General features: G+C 39.7%; 1 protein-coding gene across 2 annotated transcripts in view; it reads left to right on the forward strand.

The window, feature by feature from the left end:
- The window catches only part of TFE3 (transcription factor binding to IGHM enhancer 3), a 650,077-nt gene that overhangs the window by 378,625 nt on the left and 243,577 nt on the right, over window positions 1-27,875 (forward strand). For both annotated transcript variants that reach the window (XM_044080401.1, XM_044080402.1), the window contains exon 4: window positions 2,605-2,844. In XM_044080401.1, coding sequence (XP_043936336.1) covers window positions 2,605-2,844 — 240 coding nt within the window. The remainder of the gene's footprint in view (window positions 1-2,604; window positions 2,845-27,875) is intronic.

Here is a 27,875-nt window from a genome sequence, read left to right on the forward strand (position 1 = left end):
GAGCCAGTATGGAAAATGTCTGGCTGCATGATATCCACAGAGCTAGTAAGAAAATCTGGAGAGTACATATGATTTATGGATAGGCAAGAAAATCCACTGGTGATAAGAGTATTCATGGAAACAGTAGGAAAATTAATAGAATACAGGTAATCTGACCATGGTGACAGAAGGTAAATTGGTAGGGTATATCCTTTGCAGAAAGTAAGAAAAGCCACATAATATGGTATATTCATGACAGTAATAAGGATATCCACCAGATGCATGAGCTCCATGGAGAAAGTAAGGAAAATTATAGGATAGTTGGTATCCATAGAGAACCAGTAAGAGAATGTAAGATGCACCTTATCCTTGGAAACAGTGAAAAGGTAGAGCATATGGACACACAGAAATCATATACAAACTCATAAGATTCATCTTATGCTTGGGCAGACTATGGAAACCTGTAAGGAAACACATGATGCAAAAGACACTTGGGATTCTACAAGGCAATAAGGAAACCACTGGAATTAGTTAAGAAACATATAAAGTGCACGTGATCCATGGAGGTGGCAACAAATCTTTTAGGGCAATATAGCATCCATGGAAACAATAAGAAAACCTTCAGGTTATGTGGGATTCACTGATGAAATAAAGAAAAAATAGGCCATGTGGAACATGCTGATACAATAAGGACCCCCCCCCCGGGTTTCATTTGATCCATGGAGCTAACAAGGACATTCATAGGCATCACATCTCCAGAGGTTGCAAGGAATTCCATATGGTACATTATTACTGTTGTGATATTATTGAACACTTCAGGTTGCATAGGATTTACAAATCTCATAATGAACACTGTAAGTTATGTGGCATCCTTGGAGATGGAAAGGAAACTTGTGATGCATGGGATCAAAGGACAGAGCAAGCAAACAGCAAGAAAATCCACAGGGTACATCATATTCCTGTTGGGTGAAAATAAATGGTCAGGGAACTTGTACTTATCCCATGTGTTATGAGTTTGGCCATGGGTGATCCAGTTAGACCACTTATTAGCAATGGTAGAAATTGCCAGGTGTATCATTTCACTGGCAGATTGCTTACACCCCATGAGTGTTCATGCAGTCTACCTATGTCCAGTAACATTTTTCACTGTTGTGGTTTCACAGTGTATAACCTCTTTGCCTTTCCAGCCAACTTTAACTGCCCAATCTCTTTGCTCTGATACTTCTTCTGGGAGGCGTAGTCAGATGATGGATACCCTAAGTTACTTATAGACAGATGGTTTTCCCCATTTCTTCTAATAATGAAATTAATTTCATAGGCCATACTGCAGAAGGCCAGTCTTTTGGTTAGACAGACTTGATTCCTTCTTCCTGAGCCCTACTTGTGTCATACTCCACTGACATTGCTGTCTAACTCTTCTGGGAGATCTCAGTGTAACCTGCATGCTTTGAAGCTGACTTCATGGCGACTTCATTTTCAGTGGTAACAGTATCAAATCTTTATTTGAATGGAGTATTTTGTCATTTTTTTTTGTCTGCCCAGAGACAATGTGCTTGGAAAACATAGCAGGAACAGTAGACTTTTTCTGTGTGAGCCATCAATATAGGTTTAGACCCTTTCTCTGCCCCTCTTCTATTTGTCAGACGTCTTTGATTCCATTCCTAACTATTCTTCTTTTAAAGTGTATCTAGTCACTTTTCTTTGTGGAAGAGATTACAGTTCTTTAGAATCCATCCTTGAAGATTTACATGGCCTTCTGAAGAGAGATACCTTCCTACTCAGGGCCACACTGAGATATAAAGTATATGGGCCATTGTAGAACGTGATGCTCAAGTAATCGTTAGTCCTTACCTTTCCTTTAGAGACTGTAGCCACAGCTGACTTGAAACTCCTGCCCTAGAAAATGCTCTAATTTATAGCCATTGCCTGTGCCAAGGGGATTTCAGCGCTTTGGGATCCTTAGATCAAACCTCCATGTTTCACATTCCATAAGGACAGGTTGAAAGGTTAAGCTTTCCTTTATGCCCAAGGTTGCCACTGAATCTAACCTGAAGCAGTACATAAACTTACCTTTTTTCTTTCCAGAATATTCTAAAGAAGTTGAATACCTTCTTCAATGTATGGATGCTCATAGACACCCTAGACTGTGTATGTACAGAAGTGGGTATACATTATCTACTGTAATGGTCCCCATATTGGATGGAAAAATACATGGCTGGTGCCTAGGAGTGACACTGAAGTATTCAGATGCCAGAGTAATGTAACATATGCTGTCAGAGTAACTAAGCACAGTAAGATAATGAATTAATTCATGGGAGAGAGAAAAGGTAGTCTACTAGTTGAATATTAGATAGTAAGCTAACTTAGAGCATCAGCTTATCTATTATGGAAGAAAATGTGTAAACCAGGCTGGTTACTGAGTTATTTCCTACTGTATTCTGCTTTTATGGTAAATTACTAGACTGATGCTAACAGATGACCAGTGATATCTGATAACTATAAAAATATGGCAACAGAACTTGACTTTTGCCTGTTTTGAAAATGCTGCACCGTATTTGACCTTCTGTACTCAGAACACCTGTATAACTCACAAGTAACTAATTTTCTTAAACATTCTTCTCTAAGGTTCAGACACACTTGGAAAACCCAACAAAATACCACATACAGGCAGCACAGCGACAACAAGTGAAGCAGTACCTGTCGACAACCATGGGAAACAAGATTGCGGCACAGGCCCTGGCTATTGCTCACTCCCCACAGCTTACATCTTCCTCAGCACCTGAACAGACACTATCACAGGGAGTGGGGAGTGCACCTAACAGCCCCATGGCCCTGCTGAACATTGGTTCTAACTCTGAGAAAGAGGTAAGGTATCAATAGCCAAAATTATTTTGCTATATAACTGTTTCATAAAAAAACAAAGCCATTATCATTAGGGTGAGAGGGTGGAGGAGGCAAAAAAAGAAGAAGAAAGAGTCATTTTATACAAAGGGTATTAGCCTGCAGCATAAAGTACCGTAAGAGTATTGTTGAATAGACATTGAGCATTTTTATTGAAACTAATAGAATTGCACAACAGAACAGTAAAATGTGTTTGTCTGTACAGTGCACCATTCAGACAGTAACAATTTGAGAAACTATTGCCAACACCAAGTTCTAGTCTTCTTTGCTCAAGTCTTTGCACTTTGCCTTGATTTTTTTCAGTTTTTGATTATTTGACATATTTGATAACACTATATAACGTACTGTCCATGTTTTGTATAGAGTCATCATGCTTAGTAGCGTTTTGTAGTTTTGCCTTTTTGTGTCTCTTACATTTGGTCAGAATGCTTTTATGCACCACATTTCATATATGTTGTAGTCAAATGCATTTTTTTTGTGTTGTGTGAAACTGGGCAGTAAGCAATGGATATTATGAGGCCTCTCCCACTGGTGATCATTTACTCACTAGTATGTTGTAGGTTTAACTGCCTATCCCCCCCCCCCCCATGGGTGAACTGGCATCAGCCACTCAAGCATATCCTTCCTCCTTGCCTCTTCCAGCATCTCTGCTGCTAATCAAGCACAGACCAGCTGGGTTGTAGTCAGGTCTTCATCTCTCTGTGTTCTGAGGCTGGGCCGTACCTCTTAACGGCTGTGATCTAAGCATAATGCTATGATTTCGGCTCTCAGATTAAGCCTTGTTCCTTTTAGCTCTGTTATTGTCTTCATAAAGCCAGACCTGTTTATGGGTATATACTGCATTAAGTACATAAACTAAACTTGTACAGAGATTCACTACCAGTAACTATATTGGGTGTAGTATAAAAAAATCTTCTGTTGATAAAATAAGAAAGTGGTCATCTTTCTGAGCATCTACTATGATTTTTAAAGGCCAATGCTAAGTTTTTAATGCTCAGAGGTTGAAGAGCATGGGATAGGCACTGCACACACATTTTTGAGTTATTTTTCTTTGTCATGTAGTGACATTATTGTTGTTTTTCCTTTGCAATATGCTTCAGTGACAGCTTGTATGAAGTAACAGTACGTAAATGTATGCTCTTTTCGTATGACTGCTTGAAACACTTTGACCAACCCATCTATTGCACAAAAAAAATTGCTTTATGTGTTGCAGTACCCTAGATGATGCTGTCTATGAAAACCTCATAGTAAAGTGTTTTGCATTCCCAGTAATCTGAAGGCTATTCCTTTAAGAATTTCTCCACCTGACCAGTAACACTGTACTGCTGCTTGTCACATCGAATATAAAATGAGTTTACTATTGACATTAACAAGTCTTTGGCAGTTTGGGGCCAAAAGGTGTCTGCCAGAACTGGGCAAGTGCCAGATTCTTTTAGCTACACACCCAGCAACCGAGTATGTCTGGCTTAGCAGTTGCAGAAGAAAATAAAGTCTTTTGTGACTCCGTTTGCCATCTTATAAATATATTGGCTGTTGAAGCCTCTAAGATAGGGAGACAGTGCAAGAACTAACCACAGAATGTACTTGGATCTTGGATTCCATGGTCAGGATTAAGACTCAGCTGTTCAACAAATTATTGTAACTCATTCTGAAACACATATTGGGGTCAGGTTATATACTGTTTAAATATGTCTGCACATATGCAGCCTAATGTCGCCCTTAGTAGCTGATGGCATTCTAAAAAAATGTCTTTCAACTTTTCCCAGTTAGGGGTTGCCACAGCAGAACTCCGGTCCGCTAATGATTGGCAGTGAATTTTTACAGTGCCGAGTTGCCAGCCCGATGCCCAACCTTCAAAGTAGGCACACCCATTCAAGCACCTACCTGCATGTCTTTATATGTCACTCAACCACGGGGAGGACATGCAGACTCCACACAGAAGGCACTCCAGCCGAGAATCAAATGGGAGTACCTCTTGCTGTTAGGCAACAACGCTAACCTCTGCACCACCACGGCTACTCTTACTTCATAATCTCTGTTGTTCTGAAAAGAGAATAGCTCAGTTTGTACTTCTTGGCTTCCACAGGTATCTTGATGTTCACGTTGTTGTCCAGCCTCAACTCTGAGTAGAGCCCTCAAATAATATGCCATACCCCATTCTTTGAACTAGAATAATAAGGATTTGTTGGTGATGATTTACAATATATAAGCATGTTTTGTTTTCTTGCAGTAAAAGTGCTGTAGTGCATTGACTGTTGAATACTACCAAAATAACTTTTAACTGTGATGTGTTTTAGTGTATGGTGTAAATATACAAGTATAAGAAATAAAACTGTGTACTGTCCTCATACAAAGTCTCTTAACCCAAAAGGATAAATTATTTTTTTGTTCAGTGACATCTTTTGAGGCCTACCACTTAGAAAAAGAAAAAAATACATCTCACAGATGGCTGCTACCAAGCTCATATACACAAAGGCTCAGGCAGTTTAAAAGCAAGTTGTGATACAGACTGAAATGCTGCAGTGATATTCAAGAAGATTAAGTTAAAGGGAGACTGATGATCTATTGCAAATGGTACATTTGCTATTACTGTGTCCAAAATAGCCTGTGCAGTCTTGCTCTTTTTTTATATAAATACTGTAGTTGACTTGGAATTGTTCCAGTGCATGACACCTTATCAGAAATGCCATACCCAGTATTGCAAAAATAAATTGTGATCCATACAGTTCTTGCTAAACCTTGGAGGTTGAACCTGTAAGAAATCTTTCACCGTTTGTACAGATTTCGCCTTCTCTTCCATCTTTTTCAGTACCTGCTGTGCAGGAGAACCAAATAAATTGACTTTGTCCATGGGTGCATCTAAAAGCTTTGATTTGACATGGTCTGGTAATGCCTGCTCTTTCAACCATGCATGTCTCCTGATAACTGTGCCAGTCATGGCTGATATAAAGGAAGCCTCCAGTGCATCATAGCCACATTTTAAAGAATGGTTACTAACCTGCTGTATGTTATGTACCATTTCCTGAACATATTTCTTATCTAAAGATTCTTCAGAGGACAGCTTTTTAGTTAACTGGTCTAGCATAAACTCTTGATATTGAATCATATGAAATTGACAGTTCAAAGCCCTAGCTGACAGAGTAGCAGAAGTGTAAACTTTTTTACCCCATCTCTCTAAGGACCTGGATTCCCTTTCAGAGGGGAGGGGGTTTTTAGCAGATGTAGTTGCTACAGCCTTAGGGCCCTGGGAGATAGTCTCTTGACCATTCAACAAGCACTCCCAGTTAAATTTCTGCTCACTCTTTTACAGTTTTCTTAAGCAAAGGTTGATTTGATTCTGACCTGTCAGTTGCCATTTAGTCAGGATCAAGGGAGAGATTTTTCAAGTCTGGTCTTAATAAAACATTTTCAAGGAGGTAAAAAGAATGGCCTGCTCTAATGATCCTGCAGAATATTACATGCTCATGAACCAGTTGTCATCCCAGGTGACTCATCGCAAGCTCTTTGGCTCCAAGAACTGTATAACGGAAGGTTGGCTGTATCTTTGTTCTTTTCTCCCAGCTAAAGGCATTTCTGGTCAGTTTTCTAAACTGGCATATGGTGCAAGTCTCAAACTGGAAACTTCCAGTCATAGAACAGGCATAGAGACAAACTGCTGTTATAGAAGGTAAATTGTTATACAGAATCTAAGCAGTCATCTCTTATTGCTGTTTGACAAGGACATTTTCCTTTGCAGATAAACTGTATTATGCATCTAATCCTCACAAGGAAGTACAATGCCAGTCAGTTTTTGTCTGTGTAGTTCTGTCTAGGTAGGATGATGTTAAACTAGTAGAGATTAAAATGGTCCTCCAGTATAGTTTTGCCACTTTTTTGGCCTGTGCATCCTCTGTTTTGGTGTGACCAGTGGCTGATTCTTGAGCATAAATTTTAGTCGTAGATAAGGACTTCAGGACCCTCCTGATATACTCATTCAATGGATAAGCTTCAGGAACTGCTTATGTAACTGTTTCCATCAGAAAGACTTTATAAGGATTGCCATCTTTATTATTGCATGCATTCATGAGTTATTTCTTTATTTTTTGACCTTACTTCTTGTTAAGGAAGTTTGTTCAAATTGTACACTTCCCTTTTGATGCAGCTTTTCCAAATGTCTCCAATGAACTGTCCATCTTGTATCTTTAGACCACGTCATCCTTTTATAGGATCATAGGAAGTTACTAGGCTATTGGCCCTGAGGCCCTTATAAGCCTAGCCAAGAGTTTAGCCCAAGTTTAGACAAGTCAACCCCTGATGCCCCTGTCCAGCAGGGACACAGGTGGAATCCTAGTGATGTATTTTCTGTATCCCATCCAGCTGTCCAGGTTGCGCTTAAAAAGGAATAAAGAGGTGCTCTGCTTGACGTACAGAGGGAGTCTATTCCACAGATGGGGGAGTCCCTGAGACACAAATCTGTCCCACCAACAAGTCCTATTGATGTCACAGACCAGGTTGAGGCTGCACGTGTGGGTTACTCGAGTGGAGCTTGACTTGCGGCTACGCAGCAGTCCCATCAAGGCGGGGTCCAGGATCACCTGGTATGCCAGAAAGAGGTCACCTCTGAGGAGTCTGTATGACACTGAGTAGAGGGATAGGGCATTTAGCCTATCTGTGTATGGTAGATTTTTGAGGTCCTGGATTCTCTTGGTGAGGAACCTATGTGGTCTCTCCAGCTGTTGCATGTGCTTTGCGAGCTACATGCCGAACAGGGTGTTGTACTCAATAATGAGCCTTATAAGTCAAGAATACAGGTATGCTATGACCTCCATGTCCCTGGATGAGATACCCTTACTTATGAGGTGGGCTATGTAGAAAGCTTTCCGTACAACAGAAGCAACATGGTGGTCAAAAGTCAGGTTGCTATCAACCTGGGTGCCAAAATCTCTCACAACTGACTGCGTGCTTAGGACATTGTCATTAATGTAATAATCTGTGGGGACGTCACGCTCCCCAAAGTGGGGGGGGGTGATGCATTTTTTGGTATTCTGCTTCAGACCATGTTTCTGGCAGCAGTCATTTGTTTGGGTGAGACCCTCTTGGAGGATGTCTACATCACTAGGGGAATTAATGACGGCACCCAGCTCATCTGCAAACCTGGTCAGTCATAGCCCACTGGTTTTGGCCCGCACCTCAGAAAAGTATATCCCAAATAACAGAGTCCCCAAGACTGAACCCTGGTGTATGCCACTCGTTTCAGGTCTACTGCTTGAAGTGACTTCACTTATTTTGACTAGGTGGGTTCTATCAGTGAACCAGTTAGCTACCCATCTGGTAACATATGGATTGATGTCTAGTTGAAAGAGTTTATCTATGTGCCTGAATGGGGAGTAGTGTCGAAGGCTTTGGCCAGATCAAGATAGGCGGTGTGCACCATCTTCCCCTCGTCCATGGCTTTGGTGACTATCTCAAAGAAGTCAACCAGATTTAACAGACATGACCTCCCCTTGATGAAGCCAAACTGTGTGGGATCAAGTGTTTGGAGGTTGCCAATGTCCTTGTTAATAAGGTCCATGATAATCTGTTCCATGGCCTTGCAGATCAGGCTAGTTAGGCTGATTGGTCTATAATTTCTCGGATCAGTGAACACTCTACCTTTGTGCAAAGGGATGACAGTGGCTGTCCTCCACTCAGCTGGGGCAAAGCCGGTACTCGGGCTTTCGTTGAATAAGGCACCTAATGGCTCTGCAAGTTCCTGACTGAGTTTATGTAGGATGAGGCCTGGGATGTTATTGGGTCCCATGGAGGCTATATATTTTGCCTTTGAGAGAATAGTGATGACCTGTGCCCTAGTTATAAAGGTAAGGGGGCAGGTACTGGGGATGTTCTGATTTACTGATGGGGAGAACAGAGGGGTGACGTTTCCACTGAATCTGTCAGCCAGCAAGTTTGCTATATCTACGGCATTTGTATATGTGGTGTCCTTGACCAGCAGTTCTGAACAGATCTGGGTGCTTCCTTTGAGACTGCAGACATATGTGAAGAAGGTCTTATGATTGTCTCTAGTAGATATGGCCAATTCTTATGTATCTCTCTTTTCAGAAAGATGTGTCACTCTTTGGATTCCTTTGAGGGGCTTAAAGGTTCCTGTCATGCACTTTCTTGTTTTCCTTTCTTCAAGGCTATAAGCTCCTGAGTCTGACTTCTGAGTTCTGTCCCAAAGCATGGACAGATAAGATGGAGGTACACATGTATCAGTGTTGTTTGGCATAATTCTGATAATAACTTAATTGTTATATTTTCAACAAAACTGGATCATCTGGACCGTTCAGTATAAAGTAGAAGTAGAAGTTGAATGCCATTTTTAGGCTGGTGTTGACATTCAGTAATCTCCGCAGGAGTCAGCTGATCTGAGGGTGCCCTGATGTGGAGAATGTGCGATGGCTGGACCAGATGACTGTATCATGTGACTAGTTCTACTTCAGAGACCTTTATCCATTTAAGGAGAGTGTGCTGAGTGGCAATCTGCTTTGTATGTCATAGTGGACATTCCCTCCTGTAGGTCAAGGAGTGTCATAAACTGAACAACAACTTGTTCATCTGAGCACATTTTCTCAAACCAAATAATGACATTTCCCAGATTTACCATTTAATGGTAATGAAAAGTTTACAATTTTCTCTAGTAAAAGTTTTTTGTTATATACTATAAGGTGGACAAAAAGAATCCTCCAGCATAAACTGCGAGTCGTAATTTGCTCAGATAAGGTAGTGGACTGTTGGGTAGTTCCTTCAGCATCTGTTTAGATCAGGAAGCAGGTTTTTCCTAAAACAATAATATGGCTGATCACTAGTATGAAACTGCTGGACTCTTCCCTGGAAGGTCGACTAGCCAGTGTACTGGGGATTTCCTATTTCCCCATAATATTGCAACCTTAGAGTTCGTATATAAAAGTAGTGGGGTATAGCAGGTGCAGCGTCCAACACTGCAGCTGCAGTAAGGCTTGCCCCCTTCAAAAAACATTTGTTATGTTTCAAATAGCTGTTCACATTCCGAAGGTTTAACTCTGTTGTAATCACTGTTTTATGAGTCAAACTGAAATGAGCCAGTGTTTTCTTGGGGAGATGACTAGATGTAAAACAGGTGACAACATTTTCATACCTGTGATCAAGGTCTTAAGTCAACACCTGAGAGAGAACCCTGGTGGTATGGCTATTACTAGTGCAGTGCTATTATTTCTGTATAAACCGTGACTTAATGATATGTCCTTCATGGTCTGTTATTGTGGTCTTGTTCCCTATGATCTTTATACTAAAACACATAGGGAAAGCCAGGTCATGTACCAGGAATGTCCTTCTAGTCTTACCTCTGTGTAACAGGACAAGAGCTGCTTATACCTTACACATTCTTATCTCAATACAGCTGTCAGACATCAGCATCACTGCCAGAGATCCTAGTCTTCTTATGAATGCTTTGTTTCTTCATTCCTTCATCCATGACAGAAACGCTCTTCTACTGTATTTGTACCTGATGTTATTAAGTTATACATTTTAGATGTAAAGTTGGATTAACAAAAGGGTATAATTTTCTTGTCATGGAGGGAAGAGTAGTGTTTGGCAGTGCATAGAATCTACATTAAGCAAACAGTCTAAAACACAATTAATGATCAAGACAAAATTTTGAATAAATTTAATTAAAAACAAAATGCAAAAGTTAAGCTTTACTGATAGCACTTTTTCACTTCTTTAGAGCAAAAGTTGTCAGTAATCACAAATCTCACAGATGCTCTACATGCAGCACATTACCTCTTAATAGTTAATGTGTATGTAGTTTCAGATTTAACCAAGGCGTCGGTGAGATTAGCTCATGTAACCCAGGAGCATAATTGGTTCCCTGCAGACATGTTATAAAAACATGACCTAATAAACATACTGAGTAGTATTTTGTTAATTATTTCATAAGTGAGATATAGGCCAGGCTAGGACTCAGAAATGCATAGTGCAATGCACAATCCTGTTTGTAGCAGAGGTAATTAATACATTATGCCACCAAGATTCAGAGACAAATTCCACAGATAGCATTGCCAACCAATTTAATTCACACTTTATCAACTTTATACTCTCCCTAGTAAAAAAAAAAAAGACCCCAACATCTTTTCCTAATGAATTAGACAGAACCCTCAATTCCTTTTCAATCAAACCAATTCAAACTAATACCATCAAAAAACATCTTTCCAAACTTAAGCCCTCCTCCCTCACAGCTGACCAACTCCCTAGTGAATTTCTAAACCTAGCAGAAGATGCGATCTCCTACCCTATATCTCTTAACAAACCATTCCATTGCTGAAAAGTACATCCCCAAACTCTGGAAAGTCTCTTGTATCATCCTTCTTCAGAAAGGCAGATTGTCCACTGAGTTCTCAAACTACAGGCCAATTGCCCTCTTCCCTCCCATAGCCAAGTTTCTTGAAAAATGCATACACAGACAACTCCTCGACTATCTGCTAAGCAATTATCTCCTATCTGCTTCTCAACATGGCTTCAAATCTAAACACAGTACAACCACTGCCCTTGTTAGCTTTACAAACTCAATCAACCAGCTTACAAAATGACAACCAGCTCATCTTGTTTATCTTTCTTGATATGTCTAAGGCCTGTGATATGGTATTCCACCAAAAGCTACTAAATGAGCTAGCTGCCTTAACCGTATCCCAACCAGCCCTCTTCTGGTTTCTCAGTTACTTAACGCAGTTAGTTGGCAAAATGAACTTTCCACCCTATTACCGGTGTCAGTAGGAGTACCCCAAGGCTCAATTCTTGGTCCATTGCTCTTCACCATATTTACCAACAGGCTCAGCACAGCCACCCAGCATGCAATCATTGTTCAGTACGCAGATAACCCCTCCCTCATATGTTCAGCTCCCTCCCTACCAGAAATCATACAAACAACCCAACAATCTCTCCAAGACATTGAAAAAATACCTCTGAGACTCTCAACTCATACTCATTACAAATAAAACAAAGCTTATCCTCTTCACTAATAGTAAATTTCCTGATAACTCTCACTATCTACTCAGCCAGTAAAACTAAAATTGAATATGTCCAGCAAACCAAACTCCTTGGAGTCACAATTGACAACAACCTAACAACCTAAAATTTGACAAATACCTAGCTCTAACTATCAAAAAACACATTAAGCTAGGCTCACTATTCAGAGTCAAGCCATACCTAACCAAGGCCACTAGACATTCCATAGCTAGGACTCATCTACTGTCTACCCTCACCAATATTCACTAATCTCAGAAAATCAGTTTTAAACAAACTGGAGTCCTGCTATAACAAAATCCCAAGATTCGCTACTAACCTCTCTTATAGATCACATCACTGCACATCACTTCATAAACTAAATTAGATTGAACTATCCAGTCTCCTGTCCCTCAGCCAACTAACTTTCATTCATTCCATCTTCCACCATTCAGACAACTGTCCAGCACTCAAGAGATTAGTGCTGCCATACTCAAACAGCAGGCCACTAAGATCCTCCAACAAACTACTACTCAAAGTAACTAAACCTAATAACTGTTATGGTAACTCTCTATTCTCCCACCAAATATCTAAGTCCTGGAATTCCATGCCTCAAACAGTACTAAATTCTAGCAACACATCCAAATTTATACTACTGCTTAAGGGACACCTAACCAAAAACTGGCTTTGCTCCTGCACTAATCCAGGCTGATCATTCTGTCCTTCCTTGTTCTGACAACCAAAATATCTATTCCCTTACTAAATTCTACCATTCAAGCTGTCCCTTCTCTCATGGAATTCCAGTTTCTCTCTACCTATCTCAGGTTCACTAATGCTCCTATTTTTATCTATCTATCTCAAGCTCAGTACTGCTCCTATTTTATCTACCTATCTCAAGCGCAGTACTGCTCCTATTTTTATCTATCTATCTCAAGCTCAGTACTGCTCCTATTTTTATCTACCTATCTCAAGCTCAGTACTGCTCCTATTTTTATCTACCTATCTCAAGCTCAGTACTGCTCCTATTTTTATCTACCTATCTCAAGCTCAGTACTGCTCCTATTTTTATCTACCTATCTCAAGCTCAGTACTGCTCCTATTTTTATCTATCAATCTCAAGCTCAGTACTGCTCCTATTTTTATGTACCTATCTCAAGCTCAGTACTGCTCCTATTTTTATCTACCTATCTCAAGCTCAGTACTGCTCCTATTTTTATCTACCTATCTCAAGCTCAGTACTGCTCCTATTTTTATCTATCTATCTGAAGCTCAGTACTGCTCCTATTTTTATCTACCTATCTCAAGCTCAGTACTGCTCCTATTTTTATCTACCTATCTCAAGCTCAGTACTGCTCCTATTTTTATCTACCTATCTCAAGCTCAGTACTGCTCCTATTTTTATCTACCTATCTCAAGCGCAGTACTGCTCCTATTTTTATCTATCTATCTCAAGCTCAGTACTGCTCCTATTTTTATCTATCTATCTCAAGCTTCCTACAGTTTCATTATATTCCCACCTTCTTGTACTTCACCTAATTATTGCCTTAGGTATCATTATTTAGAACAAGTAACACTAGCGTAGCAACAATCAGCCATATTCTTGTTCATATACCGTACATGTATCTCATAAATATTTACCACCAAAACCATGATATTGCTCTACTGGTCAGTCATTCCTCTATGATGGCACAAGCTATTTCATGCTAGTTTATTTGTTAGCTTTCTTTTTTTTCCACTTTATATTACTCTCTCAATTTTTATTATTTATGTATAAACTATTTAGTACCTATATTTACCAATGTTATGTATTCTTGATTGTTATCAATTTCTTGTATTGTTTTTAATGTCTTTTTGTAATGGAGCTTTTCTCCCCGGGCTTCTGCTGGAAAAGTGCCACTGGCCCAGTCAGACATCTCCATTAAACAAATGTAAAATAAATAAAATAAGTAAGTAAGTACACTTTGTGTGTGTTGTCTGGATACATACTGGGCAGTTTCTGTTGGTACAGAGCCATGGTGCATTGGCATGTTGCAGTTGTCTTTTATCCCACTGTTGTGCAGCTGTGGAGGTAGTGTATATAAGTAAGAAGAGTGTTGGGGTTGCACAGAGGGATATTTCCTGCAAAAACACTTGTTCTCTGAGGGAGTGGATTGACATTACATTTTCAGAATAAAAAAATATACAAATATCCATATGTTTGGTTTTCAGAATCTGTAGTTTCATTGTTACGTGTTTTAATATATTGATAGAGACTTGGTGCTGAAAATACATATGGTGTTTTGTGGGTTATAGGATATGATGATATGTCCAGTATGAGTTTAGACACACACACACACACACACACACACACACACACACACACACACACACACACACACACACACACATGTGATTTACCTTCAGCTGGTCAACTAACACAAAGGATTGACATCCTGAAGGTAAACCACTCTGTTGAAAATGTAAATGTTGACTTCCTGGTATGCATGCCTTCTTGGTGTATGCAAATATTACTTCAAAAAAAAAAAAAAAAAAAAAAAAACCTAAACAACATCCTCACACCTGCTGCTAAATGTCTCTAAGATCATGCAACCCCCAGGAAAAGGGAATATTCTACTACCTGGGGATTGTCGATCTTGCACACCTGTTGGCCATCTGTATATATATATATATATATATATATATATATATATATATATATATATATATATATATATATACATGGGTCTACTTCACATGACCTAAAACTCATTTGACAGAATTTCATTTGATAGAGACCAAATCACCTAATTTTCAAAATACTGAAAACTCATTTCACTGAATCTTAAGCCATAGATATGATGTGGGTTTCCCTTCATCTGTAACTTGTTTGTGATAAAAAAGAATTACTGTAACTTACAATGCTGACTGTCAGAATACCGATAGTCATGTAGAAAGTAGTGTTGTAGTGTTTCTAAATGTGGGTATGTCTCTGTACATTTTTATGGGAAGTGTCTAAAGTAATATGGTGGATGTTTTGTGCGTTCCCAGCAGTAGTGGCAGTGTGTAGAGTACTGTAAGGCAAGTAAACGATATATGTCCTTTTCTCTACTGTAGTGCAATCCTGCAGTTAGTATATACAGTTGGGGGGTGCTATTAGTATATATAGTTGGGGGGGGCATAGCCCCCACCTAGTTTGGTTTTATATTGTCCGTTTTCTGTTAAGAGAGTAAGTAAGTACTTTTTAAGTTCTGGAAAGAGTTAGTCATTGGTGTTATAAGTGTGCATGTCTATGGTTTAAAATTTAGTATTTTGAAATTCAGCATTTAAGCTTTCGGTAAAATGAGATTCAATCAAATGAGTTTTCAGTATTTTGAAAATTAAATGATTTGGTCTCGGTCAAATGAAATTCTGTCAGATGAGGTTTAGATCATATGAAGTAGACTCATATACACACGCACACATAAACACACACACACACACACACACACACACACACATATATATATATATATATATATATATATATATGTGTGTGTGTGTGTGTGTGTATATATATATATATATATATATATATATATATATATATATATATATATGTGTGTGTGTATACAGTGATGGGAGTAATATATTACAATATGTAATATATTACTGTAATATATTACAATTTCTAGTAACTAGTAATATAACTAGTTACTTTTTCAAAATAGTAACTAGTAATAGTAACATATTACTTTTTTAGTAACTAGTAACTTAAATGTGGAATAGTTTACAGTTACTTTTGCTTAAACCAGTGGTTCTCAATGTGGGTGATATCACCCCCTAAAGAGTGATGGAAAACTACTGGGGTTCCTATATAGTATGGATAGTAATCAGATGTTAGTAAATAGCAGAGACTTTGAAGTGGCAATTTGGATAAAAATCTACAACATAATGTTGGCACAATTCATAGCATGTAGCATTCATAATAGATTATTAGAATTAGTCTGGAGTAAACGTTACTTCATTTTTTTAGCACTGCAAGGAGGTGAAAGCTAATGATGACCAGACTCTGGCCCTGCCATGGTACTGTGGGACTTTCACCCACTAAAATGCCACCTAACACTGTGGCAGTTATAGCCTGCTAGAGATCATATCCTCGTATAATAAAAGACATTGGTTCTCCATACTACCGTCAAATGGAATCGAACTTATCACTCATCAGTTTAATACCTGATGCCCTAACATACTGCACTAAGCAGGACTGTTCAGGTGGATCTATGATCAACCACATTTTGTCTTGACAATTTTTTATGTTCTTTTTAAAATTCTTTTTGGGTTTTGATTTTTAGTTACTGAAAATAGACAGACTGGGATAGGTTTTTATAGGTCTGTGCTGTTGGCTGGTTTGGTTTAATTATTATCTGTGACTCTCTAGCTATAAAGGCTAGTCTTCTTCTCCTCCTTTCAGCTGTGCCTGTTAGGGATCACCACGGTGGTCATCATTTTGCAGAACAAGTGGCAGTGGAGTTTTACATTGTGGAGTTGCCAGCCCAGTGCCCAACCTTCCTCAGAAGGCACACGCATGCACACACTCACACCTAGGGCCAATTTAGAATGTCTAATCCACCTGCAGCATGTCTTGGGAATGTTGAAGGAAACCGGAGCACCCTGAGGAAACCCACGCTAACACAGAGAGTGTAGATCATAGTGTATGTGTTGTACCTTTAAAGCCACTGTAGTTCGTGGGCACATGCATGTAAGTACTGAGCAAGTGCAAGCAGAGTGCCATTTTGTATAAGCAGCCAGAGTGAAAACATGTATGTATGTAGCAGTCAGTCATTTAGCTAGTTTGTTTAAGTTTTATGTGTTTATGTGTAATAAACATCTTAAATGAACACTCAAACGTCCTTGTCTTATTTGAATACAAAAGACGAGCGACATGGTGTCAGAATGGGATCCAAAGTCAAAACTCCTTAAAACCATGAGGCGCACAGTCAAAAATGCAGGAGTGGCTCAAATGACTCACAAACAACTCGTAAACCAGTCAGAAAATATTTCCAGGTATTTAAACTAATTTAAATTATTTTTCCCTCGATGAATATAAAGCAAAGCATTCAAAACTTTCTAAATGAATTACTGAATAAAGAAAATGTTCAAAATTGCAACATATTGATAAAGGTATTGAAATAATTACAAAAACATTTGAAACAATATCCAAATTGTATAAAATATTTGAAAAAGACTGTATTTTTTTTGCAGTGTACTACTTTTTTGCATTAACTAAAGCTACTTGAAGTGCCTAAAGTGTGCTAAGTGTTGGCAGTGTGTGCAGTATTACAGCACAGTCTTTTCAAAGAGTACAGTTATTTCAAAGAGGCTGTACCTGGTGTGCATTTGACACTCATTTTACATGGCAGAGGGATTTCGAGGACCTGGTCCACTTGTGTTTGATGATAATATTGCTGAAAGTTGGAGATTGTTTGAGAAAGAATATGATATTTTTATACAGGCTGCTTTTTCTGATAAAGATGCACATAAAAAAGCATTTATTCTGCTCAAATTAGCTGGTTCAGAAGCCATTAAGAGAGAACGTTCATTTGTGTATGCACCTGCTGTTTATGCAGAGGAAGGGGAAGACCACCATATTGTGGTGCAGGCTGAAACGCAGGAAGACCCTGTGTGCTTAAAGCATAAATTTAGAGAAATGTGCAACCCTCAAATGAATATTACAGTGGAAAGGCACATATTTTACCCAAGAAATCAAAACCTGCTGAAACTTTTGCAGCATATATAACTGACTTGAGAACAAGGCAAAAACATGCAGATTTGGTGATCTGAAAGATGAGTTGATAAAAGACAGGCTTGTGTGTGGTGTTAATGACGCAGTGAGAAAGATTTTGCTTCGAGGCAGTGATTTAACTTTAAGCAAAGTCATAGAGATTTGTCAGATATATGAGCTTACAGAAAAGGACATGAATATGCTTACGAATGAGAAGAGCATGCTTGCACCTTCTTCCAGCACGAATGTTGATAGTATGCAGCACGACATTAAGAGGTATAGACCAAAGGGTGTGTCTCCCACAATGAAACCTGGGGCACATGCAGCAAAACTGAGGGGTGATTTAGCAAAACCTTTGGTAAACCTCATAGTCAGCTGTCATAATTATGGAGGCCGTCACAAACCTAACAAGAAGAGTGCTTCGGTTTTGGTCAACAGTGCCACAAATGTGAAAAGTGAAATAATTTCAGAAAGCTTTGTAAATCTAAAGAGGCACATTCTTTTATTAAGAGAGAGCATTCCAAGAAGAAAGTTCCTCAAAAAAAAAGCTACAACCCTACGTTTTATGTTGATGTTGTCTCTGTGCTTGAGGAAAAGGTTAATGCAGTAGATTTGTTGGCAAAGAGCAAAGTATTTTGTACTGTACTGATCTGATTAATTGGGAGACCTGTAGAGCTCAAAGTTGCTACTAGTTCAAAGTGCAATGTTATGTCAGCAGAAATGTTTATTAAGGTAAAAGCAGGTGAAAAACTTGATTTGGCAAAGTGTGCGAAGCTTGTTGCTGATGGTGGTGAAGAGATTCAAATTGAAGGTTCAGTAGTACTTTCATGCTATTCTGCCACGACTTGCAGTTTTATGTAGTCAAGAGACACGTGCAGTCATTGTTAGACCTCAAAGATAGTTTGAAAATGGGACTGATTTCATTTGATAAGGAAGTTCACCATGTAAGCATCAACAACCATGAAGGTTTCACACAGAATATTTTTTCTGAATATGCTGATTTTTTCAAAGATGAGCTTGGCAACTCCTAGTTGTGTACTCCATGAAATTAGACCACAAGGTAAGTCAAGTTGTCAGACCAGCACAGAAGATTCCAGGAGCAATGGAAGGCAAAGTAAAAGCAGAGACAGACACAATGGTGCATTTAGGAGTAAGTTGTCCAGTAGAAGAAACAACTGAATTGATATCCTCCATGGTAGTAGCTCATAAGGAAAGCTCAGATGACATTTGAATATGTATTGATCCAAGAGATTTGAACAAAGCATTGAAACAACTTTATCATCCAATGGCTACAGTTGAAGAAGTTGCTGCTGTCATTCCAAATGCCACTGTTTTTTCTGTCTTAGATGCAAAAAGTTAATTCTGGCAGATTTTACTTAATCAAAAATCTTCCTTGCTAACCACTTTCAGTACACCATGTGGAAGGTACAGATTTTTGAGAATCCCATTTGGGATAAGTTCTGCCAGTGAAGTCTTCCAACATGCGATGGAGCAATTTTTTTTCTGGATATCCATGTATTTTTATAGTAGATGATATTCTTGTAGGAGGCAATGGTGAAAATGAACATGATAGAAATCTCAGGAAAGTTCTAGATCATGCTCATGAAGTGAATCTTAAATAGAATCCTCAGAAATGTAAATTCAGTCTTAAAGAAATTACTTTTGTGGTTCATTTGTTTACCATTTCAGGCTTATGACCAGATCCAGCCAAGCAAGCTGCAATTCTTGAGATGCCCGCTCCAGGCAATGCCACATCTGTACAACATTTTCTTGGCATGGTCAACGAGTTTAGCCAAGTTCATTCCCAATTTAAGTGTGCTTTCAGCACCGCTATGAGAGCTGATATGCAGAAATGTAACTTGGTCCTGGTTGCAACAACATCAAAGAGCATTTGATGTCCTGAAACATAAAATTGCCAGTCCACCAATTCTGAGATATTATGATGTTCATAAACCTGTAACTTTTTTCCTGTGATATTTCAAAATATGGTCTTGGTTCAGTAATTCTTCAAGAGTGTAGACCAGTAGCCTATGTGTCTAAAACTCTAACTCAAACTGAGATGCAGTATACACAAATTGAAAAAGAGCTTTTGTCAATAGTGTTTTCATGTTCAAAGTTCAGTGATTATATTTATGGCTGATCTTTCCAGATTGAAACTTATCGCCAACCTCTGGTTTCTATTTTGAGAAAACCAATGCACACAGCTCCAGCTAGATTGCAACACTTAGTGTTAAAATTGCAAAAGTGCAATTTCAATATAGTTTACACAAAAGCCAAACTTCTTTATCTTGTTTATACTTTATCCAGATCACCCAGACAAACCACTAACCAGCATGACAATGAAAAAGCTGATTTTGAAATTATGGAAGTGAGACATTTTTTCTTCCACATTTCTTGATGAGCTTAGAAATCACACAGCTTCTGATCCAGTTCTCCAGAAGCTGAACCATTTTATCAGTCATGGATGGCCAGCAAAACAATCTTGTTTACCACTAGACATGCAGCAGTATTTTCCTTATAGAGATGAGATTTTGATAGAAGATGGTATCATCATGAGAGGTCCAAAATTGGTAATGCCAAAATCCTTGCACCAAGAGTATATTAAAATCTTGCACTGAGGTCACCCAGAAACTGATTCTACCAAAACAACGGCAAGAGGACTAGTATTTTGGCCTTCTATGTCAAAAGATATTGAGAAGGAAATCTCAACTTGTTCAATTTTGTAATAGTACTAAACTGCACCAACAGAAAGAACCACTTCATCTGAACCAGATTCCTGAACTACTTTGGTCAACAGTAGCTAGAGATATTTTCGAATGAAATGGTCACCATTATTTGGTATAAGTAAACTCTTATTCAAATTGGTTCGAGATTGACCTACTTCCTAACCTAACTTCCAGTACTGTCATTATGAAATTGAGGAGACACTTTTCTGTCCATGGTAGTCCACACAGTCATTTCTGACAATTGTGCACAGTTTACAAGTCAGCAGTTCAAAAGATTTCCTGAGACATGGGACTTTGTTCATATTATTAGTAGTCCTAATGGCTTGGCTGAACGTGCAGTTCAAAGTACGAAACAGTTGTTGGAAGAAATCCAAAAAAGACAAAACCTATATTCTCAGTTTGCTTAATCTCAGAAACATTCCTCAAGACAATTTACTTTGTTCATCGATGTCAAGACAAACCAGAGCTACACTGTCAGTCAGTAAGAATTTGTTGATTTCAAGTGCTAAAATGAGTGAAACCCTTCACTCCCTCAGGGAACATTTTCAATAGGAATCTCAGGACTACCCACAGTCAAAGAAATGACTTAGAGAATTTCTGGACCTGCCTCAACACAGACCCCTGGCCATCCCACCTATTCTGGAAGTGGTGGATGATGTTTTCCATGAATCCATCTTAGCCCCTGATGCCCTGCCTCCTGCTCCAGCTAGACCTGACAGGTACTACAGAGTACCAGATTCTCACAAATACTTTTACAGGAACCCTGCTGCAGACCCTGAGGTCATTACACAGGGACCCAAAGGAGCTAAGACTAGTTCTGCCAAGAATCCTCTTCCGTCTGACAAAGACTCCAGAGCTCTGGACAGATGGGTTAAGAACGTATACACCTCTGCAACATTAGCTATCAGAGCACTCAACTGCCAGTTCTATATGTTAAAATATCAACAACACACTTTAGAACAATTAAAACAGAAGATTGCTACCTATCCTGATGGTGCCAACTCAAAAGAGCTGGCAGAATTACTACACTCTGCTTGTCTAGTGACCAAGCACTCATTACAATGTGGATATGATGCGCTAGGAGCCTCTAGCAGCAGTGACAGAATCTGTTATTAGAAGACATGCATGACTGAAGGAACAACCTCTCCCTTATCATGTCAAGTATAAATTTATTGATGCACCCCTAGATAAGGAATGCCTGTTTGGGGAAAAAGCAGAAGAGGTGCTTAAAAAGATGGAAGACAAAGCAAAATCTATGCAAACAGTAAAGTCAAGTTCAACCACCCAGATTCAGCAGGAACTTCCCCTCTAAGCAGTGGGCCTTCCCTGCACACAGCAGATAGTGCCAAGGTAAGCACGCAGGGACAGGGCATCCAGGCCCCTATCCCAGGGCCAGCAAAGAAGCAAACAGTGGACCACTTCTGCCTCTAAGGCAGGGAGTTCTAAGCCAATCTTCTGTGGTAAACACTCACAATGACTCTCCCTCCCCCTCTGCCCTCCTTTCACTCATCTAAAACTAGGAGGAAGGCTCACCCTCTTCAAGGACAATTGAGGCTCTATAACCAAGGACCAATGGGTATTAAAAATAATTTCTCAGTGATACAGATTCTTCTTCAGCGAACTCCCAGTTCCAAGAGGGTACCCAGACTTCCCCCCAAACCAGTGGGCAGAGGCATTAAAAGAGGTAAAAACACTAATATCCCAGGGGGCAGTCGAGCTTGTCCCTCCAGATCAAGAAGAAAAAGGTTTTTACTCCAGACTATTCCTTGTTCCCAGAAAAGAAGTCACTTGGCACCCCATCCTGGATCTATCCAAACTGAACACCTCCTTGGTGGTCCCCAGATTCAAAATGCTAACCTTGCAGCAGCTCCTGCCTATGTTCACACAAAATGCCTGGCTGGTGACACTAGACCTAAAAAATGCCTACCTCCACATCCCCATCAGGGATTCATGCAGAAAATTCCTGCACTTCAGAGCAGGCTGTCAACACTTTCAGTTCTCTGCACTGCCCTTTGGCTTGTCTACTGCTCCCAGGGTATTCACCAAATGCTTGGCCCCGGCTATATCATTCTGCAGACAGAGAAATATACAGATTTACCCTTACCTGGATGATTGCCTCATTCAGGCAAACAGCAAGGAAAAGTTGCTGCAGGACCTTCTCTTTGTCAAGAAACACCTAACTTCCCTAGGGTTCACCATCAATGAGAAAAAAAATCAAAACAAAACCGCACCAGGAAAACTGATTTCCTGGGAGCTGTGCTAGACACAGCAACCCTAATGGTCTTCCTATCCCCAGAAAAGACAGCTGGCTTCCATTAGTCACCTCACTGTGAGGAAGTTCCTGCAAGCCCTGGGATACATGGCATCTTGCATCCTTCTCGCCAGGCTTCACATGAGAAAACTTCAGTGGTACTTAAAGAACCTTTGGTGTCAGCGCACTCAGTCCCTAGAGACCACTCTCCCACTGATCCCTTATATAAGGGATGGATTTCTCTGGGAGGCATAGACCTGTGCCATGAGCAAGGGCCTTCCCTTCATCCTCTACCCTTCTGGCCAGATCATCACCACTGATGCCTCAGACATAGCTTGGCCCACTTGCCTAGTAGGCAGGTGTACCCAAGGCCCTTGGAATGCCCAGCAACTTCACTTGCACGTCAACCAGAAAGAAATGATGGCAGTGAAAAATGCTCTGACTTCCTTCCAACCCCATCTCAGGCCAGGGATCCTCCTTATAAAAACAGACAACAACACAGTAACGTGGTACATCAACAAGCAGGGGGGCACCCAATCTTACCCCTATGCAGCTAGTCATGGGTCTCTGGCTTACAGCCACCTCTATGGGGCTACACCTAATTGCCCAATACTTACCGGGGATCAACAACACACTGGCAGACCACCTAAGCAGAAACTTACTGGACCCCCACAAATGGCAGCTCCACAGAGAAATCTTATTGCAAATCACCCAGGAGTGGGGTACCCTAGAGGTGGACCTCTTTGCCTCGCACCTCAACCACCAGCTGGACAAATTTTGTACCAGGGAGTATTGCCTCCTAGCATGGAAGGTGGATGCCTTGACCTTCCCCTGGAGCTCCCTGTTTGTGTATGCATACCTTCCTCTGCCCCTTATTCCAAAGATTCTGATGAAAATAAGAGAGGAGAGACCAAAGGCCATCCTCATTGCTCCAGATTGACCCAGACAGCATTGGTACCCTTTACTGCACAGTCTGACCTTACAGCCCCCGAAGCTGCTTCCGCTAAGGTCAGACCTCTTGACCCAGGAGAGTGGGAAGGTACTGAACCCAGACCTACAGACTCTCAAACTTTCAGCATGGCTTATACTCTAAAACCTAACAAGAAGTACATGTTAAGCAAACAGGTCCTGGACATCATCACAGAAGCCAGAAGGCCCAGCACAAGAAAATCTTATGAAGGAAAATGGAAAAGATTCTGCTCCTGGAAACACTCAAAAGGGGGCAGTACCTCCCAGCCTTCCATCCTTCTCATCCTGGATTACTTAGCAGAGTTGCTCAATAGTGGCCTCTCCTTCTCCTCTATTAAAATCCATGCCTTGGCCATCATGATTCAGACCCACCCCTCTTCTCTCATCCTTTGATTAAGCAATTCCTCAGAGGGGCTTCTAATATCAGGCCTCCCAGAAGACCTCTTACTACACCCTGGGACCTCAATTATGTGTTAGAGAAACTATCCTTACCCCTTTCGAACCTGCCACTTCAGCTGAATTGAAATACCTCTCCTGGAAGACTGACTTCCTACTAGCTATCATCTCAGCCAGAAGGGTCTCAGAGCTTCAAGCTCTCATGGCTGTCGAGCCCTTCATAATTTTCCATGCAGACAGAGTCTTTCTGAGGACTAATCCCTTTTTTATGCCCAAGGTGGTATCTGATGTGACCCTTAACCAGGCCATACACCTTCCCACCTTCTTTCCCAACCCTCAAAACAAGGGGGAATGAATTCTGCACTCACTAGACATGCACAGACAACTCGGATACTATCCGGACCATACTAAGACATTCAGAATAACTGACCAACTTCTTGTAAGCTTTGCGCCAGGGGCAGAAGGGAAGCTCATCTCCAAACAAACCATTTCCAAATGGATTTCACACTGTATCCATTTTTGCTACAGATTACATGGGAAACCCATCCCTAAATCTGTCTGTACCCACTCCACTTCCACTGCCTTCCTCAGAGGAGTATCTACCAGAGACATCTTGGAAGTGGTACCTGGACCTCTGTCCATACCTTTACAAAGCATTACCACCTACCTCTCTTTTCTAGGTCTAGGGCAGAGTTTGCCTCTGCAGTTCTGCAGGGCCTCCTGACCCATACCTAGGACTCTACCTATCCTTCCACCCATTACTTCAGCTTTGGAAATCCTCCCACAGGTGATGACTGCAACAGTGAAACACAAAGAACATAGTACAGTTGTGTACACTTACCATAAATGTAGATGTTCAAGTGTATTCACTGTTGCAGTCTTTGTTTCCCTCCCTCCATCCCCCATTTAACATCTTCCCCTAGGGGGACACAAGCTTCCCAAGATAACTTTTAGCCACCAGAACCACTTCTCTTTCTTCCCTTGTGCTTCTGATGGGTTAGGGCAGGAAAAGTTGATGTAATGACATCGGCTGCCTTGCTTTATAGTACTGACGTCCTGACGTCAGACTACAGGCTACAGCAGTCGGTGCAGAAAAACATTGACTTTGGTATTCGGGCCGGCTGAGGGCTACCACAGCAGGGATAACCCACAGGTAATGACTGCAACAGTGAATACACTTGAACATCTACATTTATGGTAAGTGTACAAAACTGTACTTTCTAATTTTCTTACTGTGCAAAAAACCTGGACCATATGCATTAATAGCTGGGATGATAGTAAAATGTAATTATGTTAGAACTTTATTTTACTTTAGCTTTATATGTTTATCAGGATAGAGTCAGAGATAGTTGAAATTCAGCAGGTTAATTTAAGGATGGAATGATCTAGTGACACAGTAGCCTGTACCCTGTGAAACGTCCACCAGTGTCATTCTCACAGAAGTGTAACCCAGTGTAAGGAAAAGGTTTTCATTCTGTGGAGGCTCACTGCAGTTAAAACTGCTCACATTGCTGAAATCCTTTTTGTTTTATCGACAGTGTGGCTTGGTTCTACCCAACCTATGTAGCATAGAAAGGATTGCTTGCAAGCTTCAAAGAAATAGGTGAAAGTGGACAACCTTGTTGCACACCTGATTAAATCTGAAAATAAAGTAAATATTCATTATTTGATATATGCATATCTATTTATTTATTATTTCTGTTAACAAGAAGAGTCTGAAAAAACTTTTAAGTGGAGCTGAAAAAAAATACAAAAAGTGAACATGACATGTACAATATCACAAATGCTTATTTCTAAAACTGACATACAGTTAGCAATGCAGAGTTATACAGTAAAACATCACAGTCACCAAATTAAAAGTTTGGTGAATTTGTACAGTAAGTCAAAGTTATGTATGGTATGATAGCAGAAATGGTGGAAGTTGGGAGGAAGGAATTAGGACAGAAAAAAAGTGGAGATAGAGGTTGAGTGTCATATAGTGATTAAATGTGTTTGAAGAGAGATATACAGCAGTAAATTGTAGTGTTGGGTGATGAGTGAGCTACCTTTAGGTGAGTTGGAGATGTCTGAAAAAGAGTAGATTTAACCTGGAGGTTCATACAGTGGCAAAGATGACAGACTAGCAGATACACATTCAGCTTTTTCTTGAATTGTTCAATGTTACTTGTTTGGTGGGGTAGTATGGAAAGGGAGTTCCACATTTTAGCAACAGAGGTGGTATAATGTGTGCCCCCTTAGGAGGGTTTGATGCATGTGCCTTAAACTGTGGGTAGGACAGTACCATTGAATTGGGGGAATGGAGGTACTATAAGATTGCATGTGCTGTTTTTAGCTGACCGTATTTTAGATGGTTAGGAGGACTGTTCTAATTTTGAGAAATTTGGGTTGCAGATTAGTGCATAATGCAGATGCATAGGTTACACTGAGAAGTAAGCAAGTAGTAGCTGTGGATTTTCATCCCGAGTCCGATAGGAAATATTTTGCTATATAGAGTGTGTGAGTTAAAATTTAGCCGACTGTCAACAAGGAATCTATGTGGTTTGGTATGGGGAAGTAGTTTTATGATAGCGCTGTTAAAGAAAAGAATAGAGATGTAGTTTGTAGTGTTATGTACTGACTTTGCAGAGAAATTAATCAAATTCTGTAGATTCATCTAATTTAATTAAAGTAGCAAGATGGACCGTACTAACATATTGCTCTAAATTTAAGACACTAGTTTGCAAATATCTGTTAGTGTCAAGCAAGAATAGTTGGACAAAATCCACATTGAGCTGAACATAAAATCTGATCTAAATTGGTTAGAATTTGTATACTAAAAGCTTATGCCAGAATCCTGTTATCTAAATTTAGTTATAGGTAGATCTGTAATGTCATGGCTTATTGCCAGCATCACTGTCTTTATATATTAGAATAATTTAATCTGTTTTATTTGATTTTGCAGCTTTCCATTTAGGTATAATTAAATATTGAGACAATGCATGTAGAAAGAAACCATCTCATCAGAAAAAAGTTTTATAAAAATCGGCTATAAATCCATCTAGTCTGGGTGTTTTGTATTTCTTCAATGGTGAAATTGCTGATTTAATGTTTCCTTGAGATATATAAGTTAATTTTTAGGAAAATGAAATCAACAAGTTTCACTCAGCCAGTAATTCTATCCATCTTTATCTTAAATCTCTTTAAAGCAAGCTTCTAATATAGTCTGTATTTATTCATTGTCAGTAATTATGTCCCCGTGTAAATTTTCTAACTGCAGTATTGCATTGCATGCAATATAGTGTTTTCACTGAGTAGTCAGTATTTCCTTTATCATAATGCATAAATCTGACTCTCTGGAACAATATCAAACAAAGCTCCTCATTAGCACTCTTCAAGAAAAATCTTGATGGCTGGATGGGAAATTAAAAATTCACCCCGGGATCACCTCAGTGGCTCTGCTCGACAGGGGCACAGCAAAATAATTTTCTTGGGTGGCAAAAGTCGGGATACCTTTTTGGCTAGGCTTATATAGGCCCTAGGGGCAATAGCCTAGTACCTACCTATGAACCTATTATCATTATCTGTATCCTAAGATTTTCTGCTCAGAACTTTATCCTTCCATAACTCTGTATATTTATTGAAATATATATCCTTCCATAACTCTATATATTTATTGAAATATATCTTCAATAACTGAGTTAGAAGCTCAGTCTGTTAATCCAGTCTCCTAATTTCTTCATATAACACCCCTTTCCTAGATGTATTATGTATTATCATATGGTAAAATATGACTGCTTCATTTGCACCCTATTTACATATAAGGGGAAGTCCTCATATGATGTTTGACCTCCCAGTAATGGTGATAACATGATTCAGGCTTGAACTATTCTGAAAGCATTTTCATCTTATGACATGTTCCATTATGGCAAATTTGGTGCAT

This window comes from Protopterus annectens, chromosome 8.part0 (genome assembly GCF_019279795.1).
Source record: "Protopterus annectens isolate FY-2018-M chromosome 8.part0, PAN1.0, whole genome shotgun sequence".
NCBI classification, from domain to species: Eukaryota; Metazoa; Chordata; order Ceratodontiformes; family Protopteridae; genus Protopterus; species Protopterus annectens.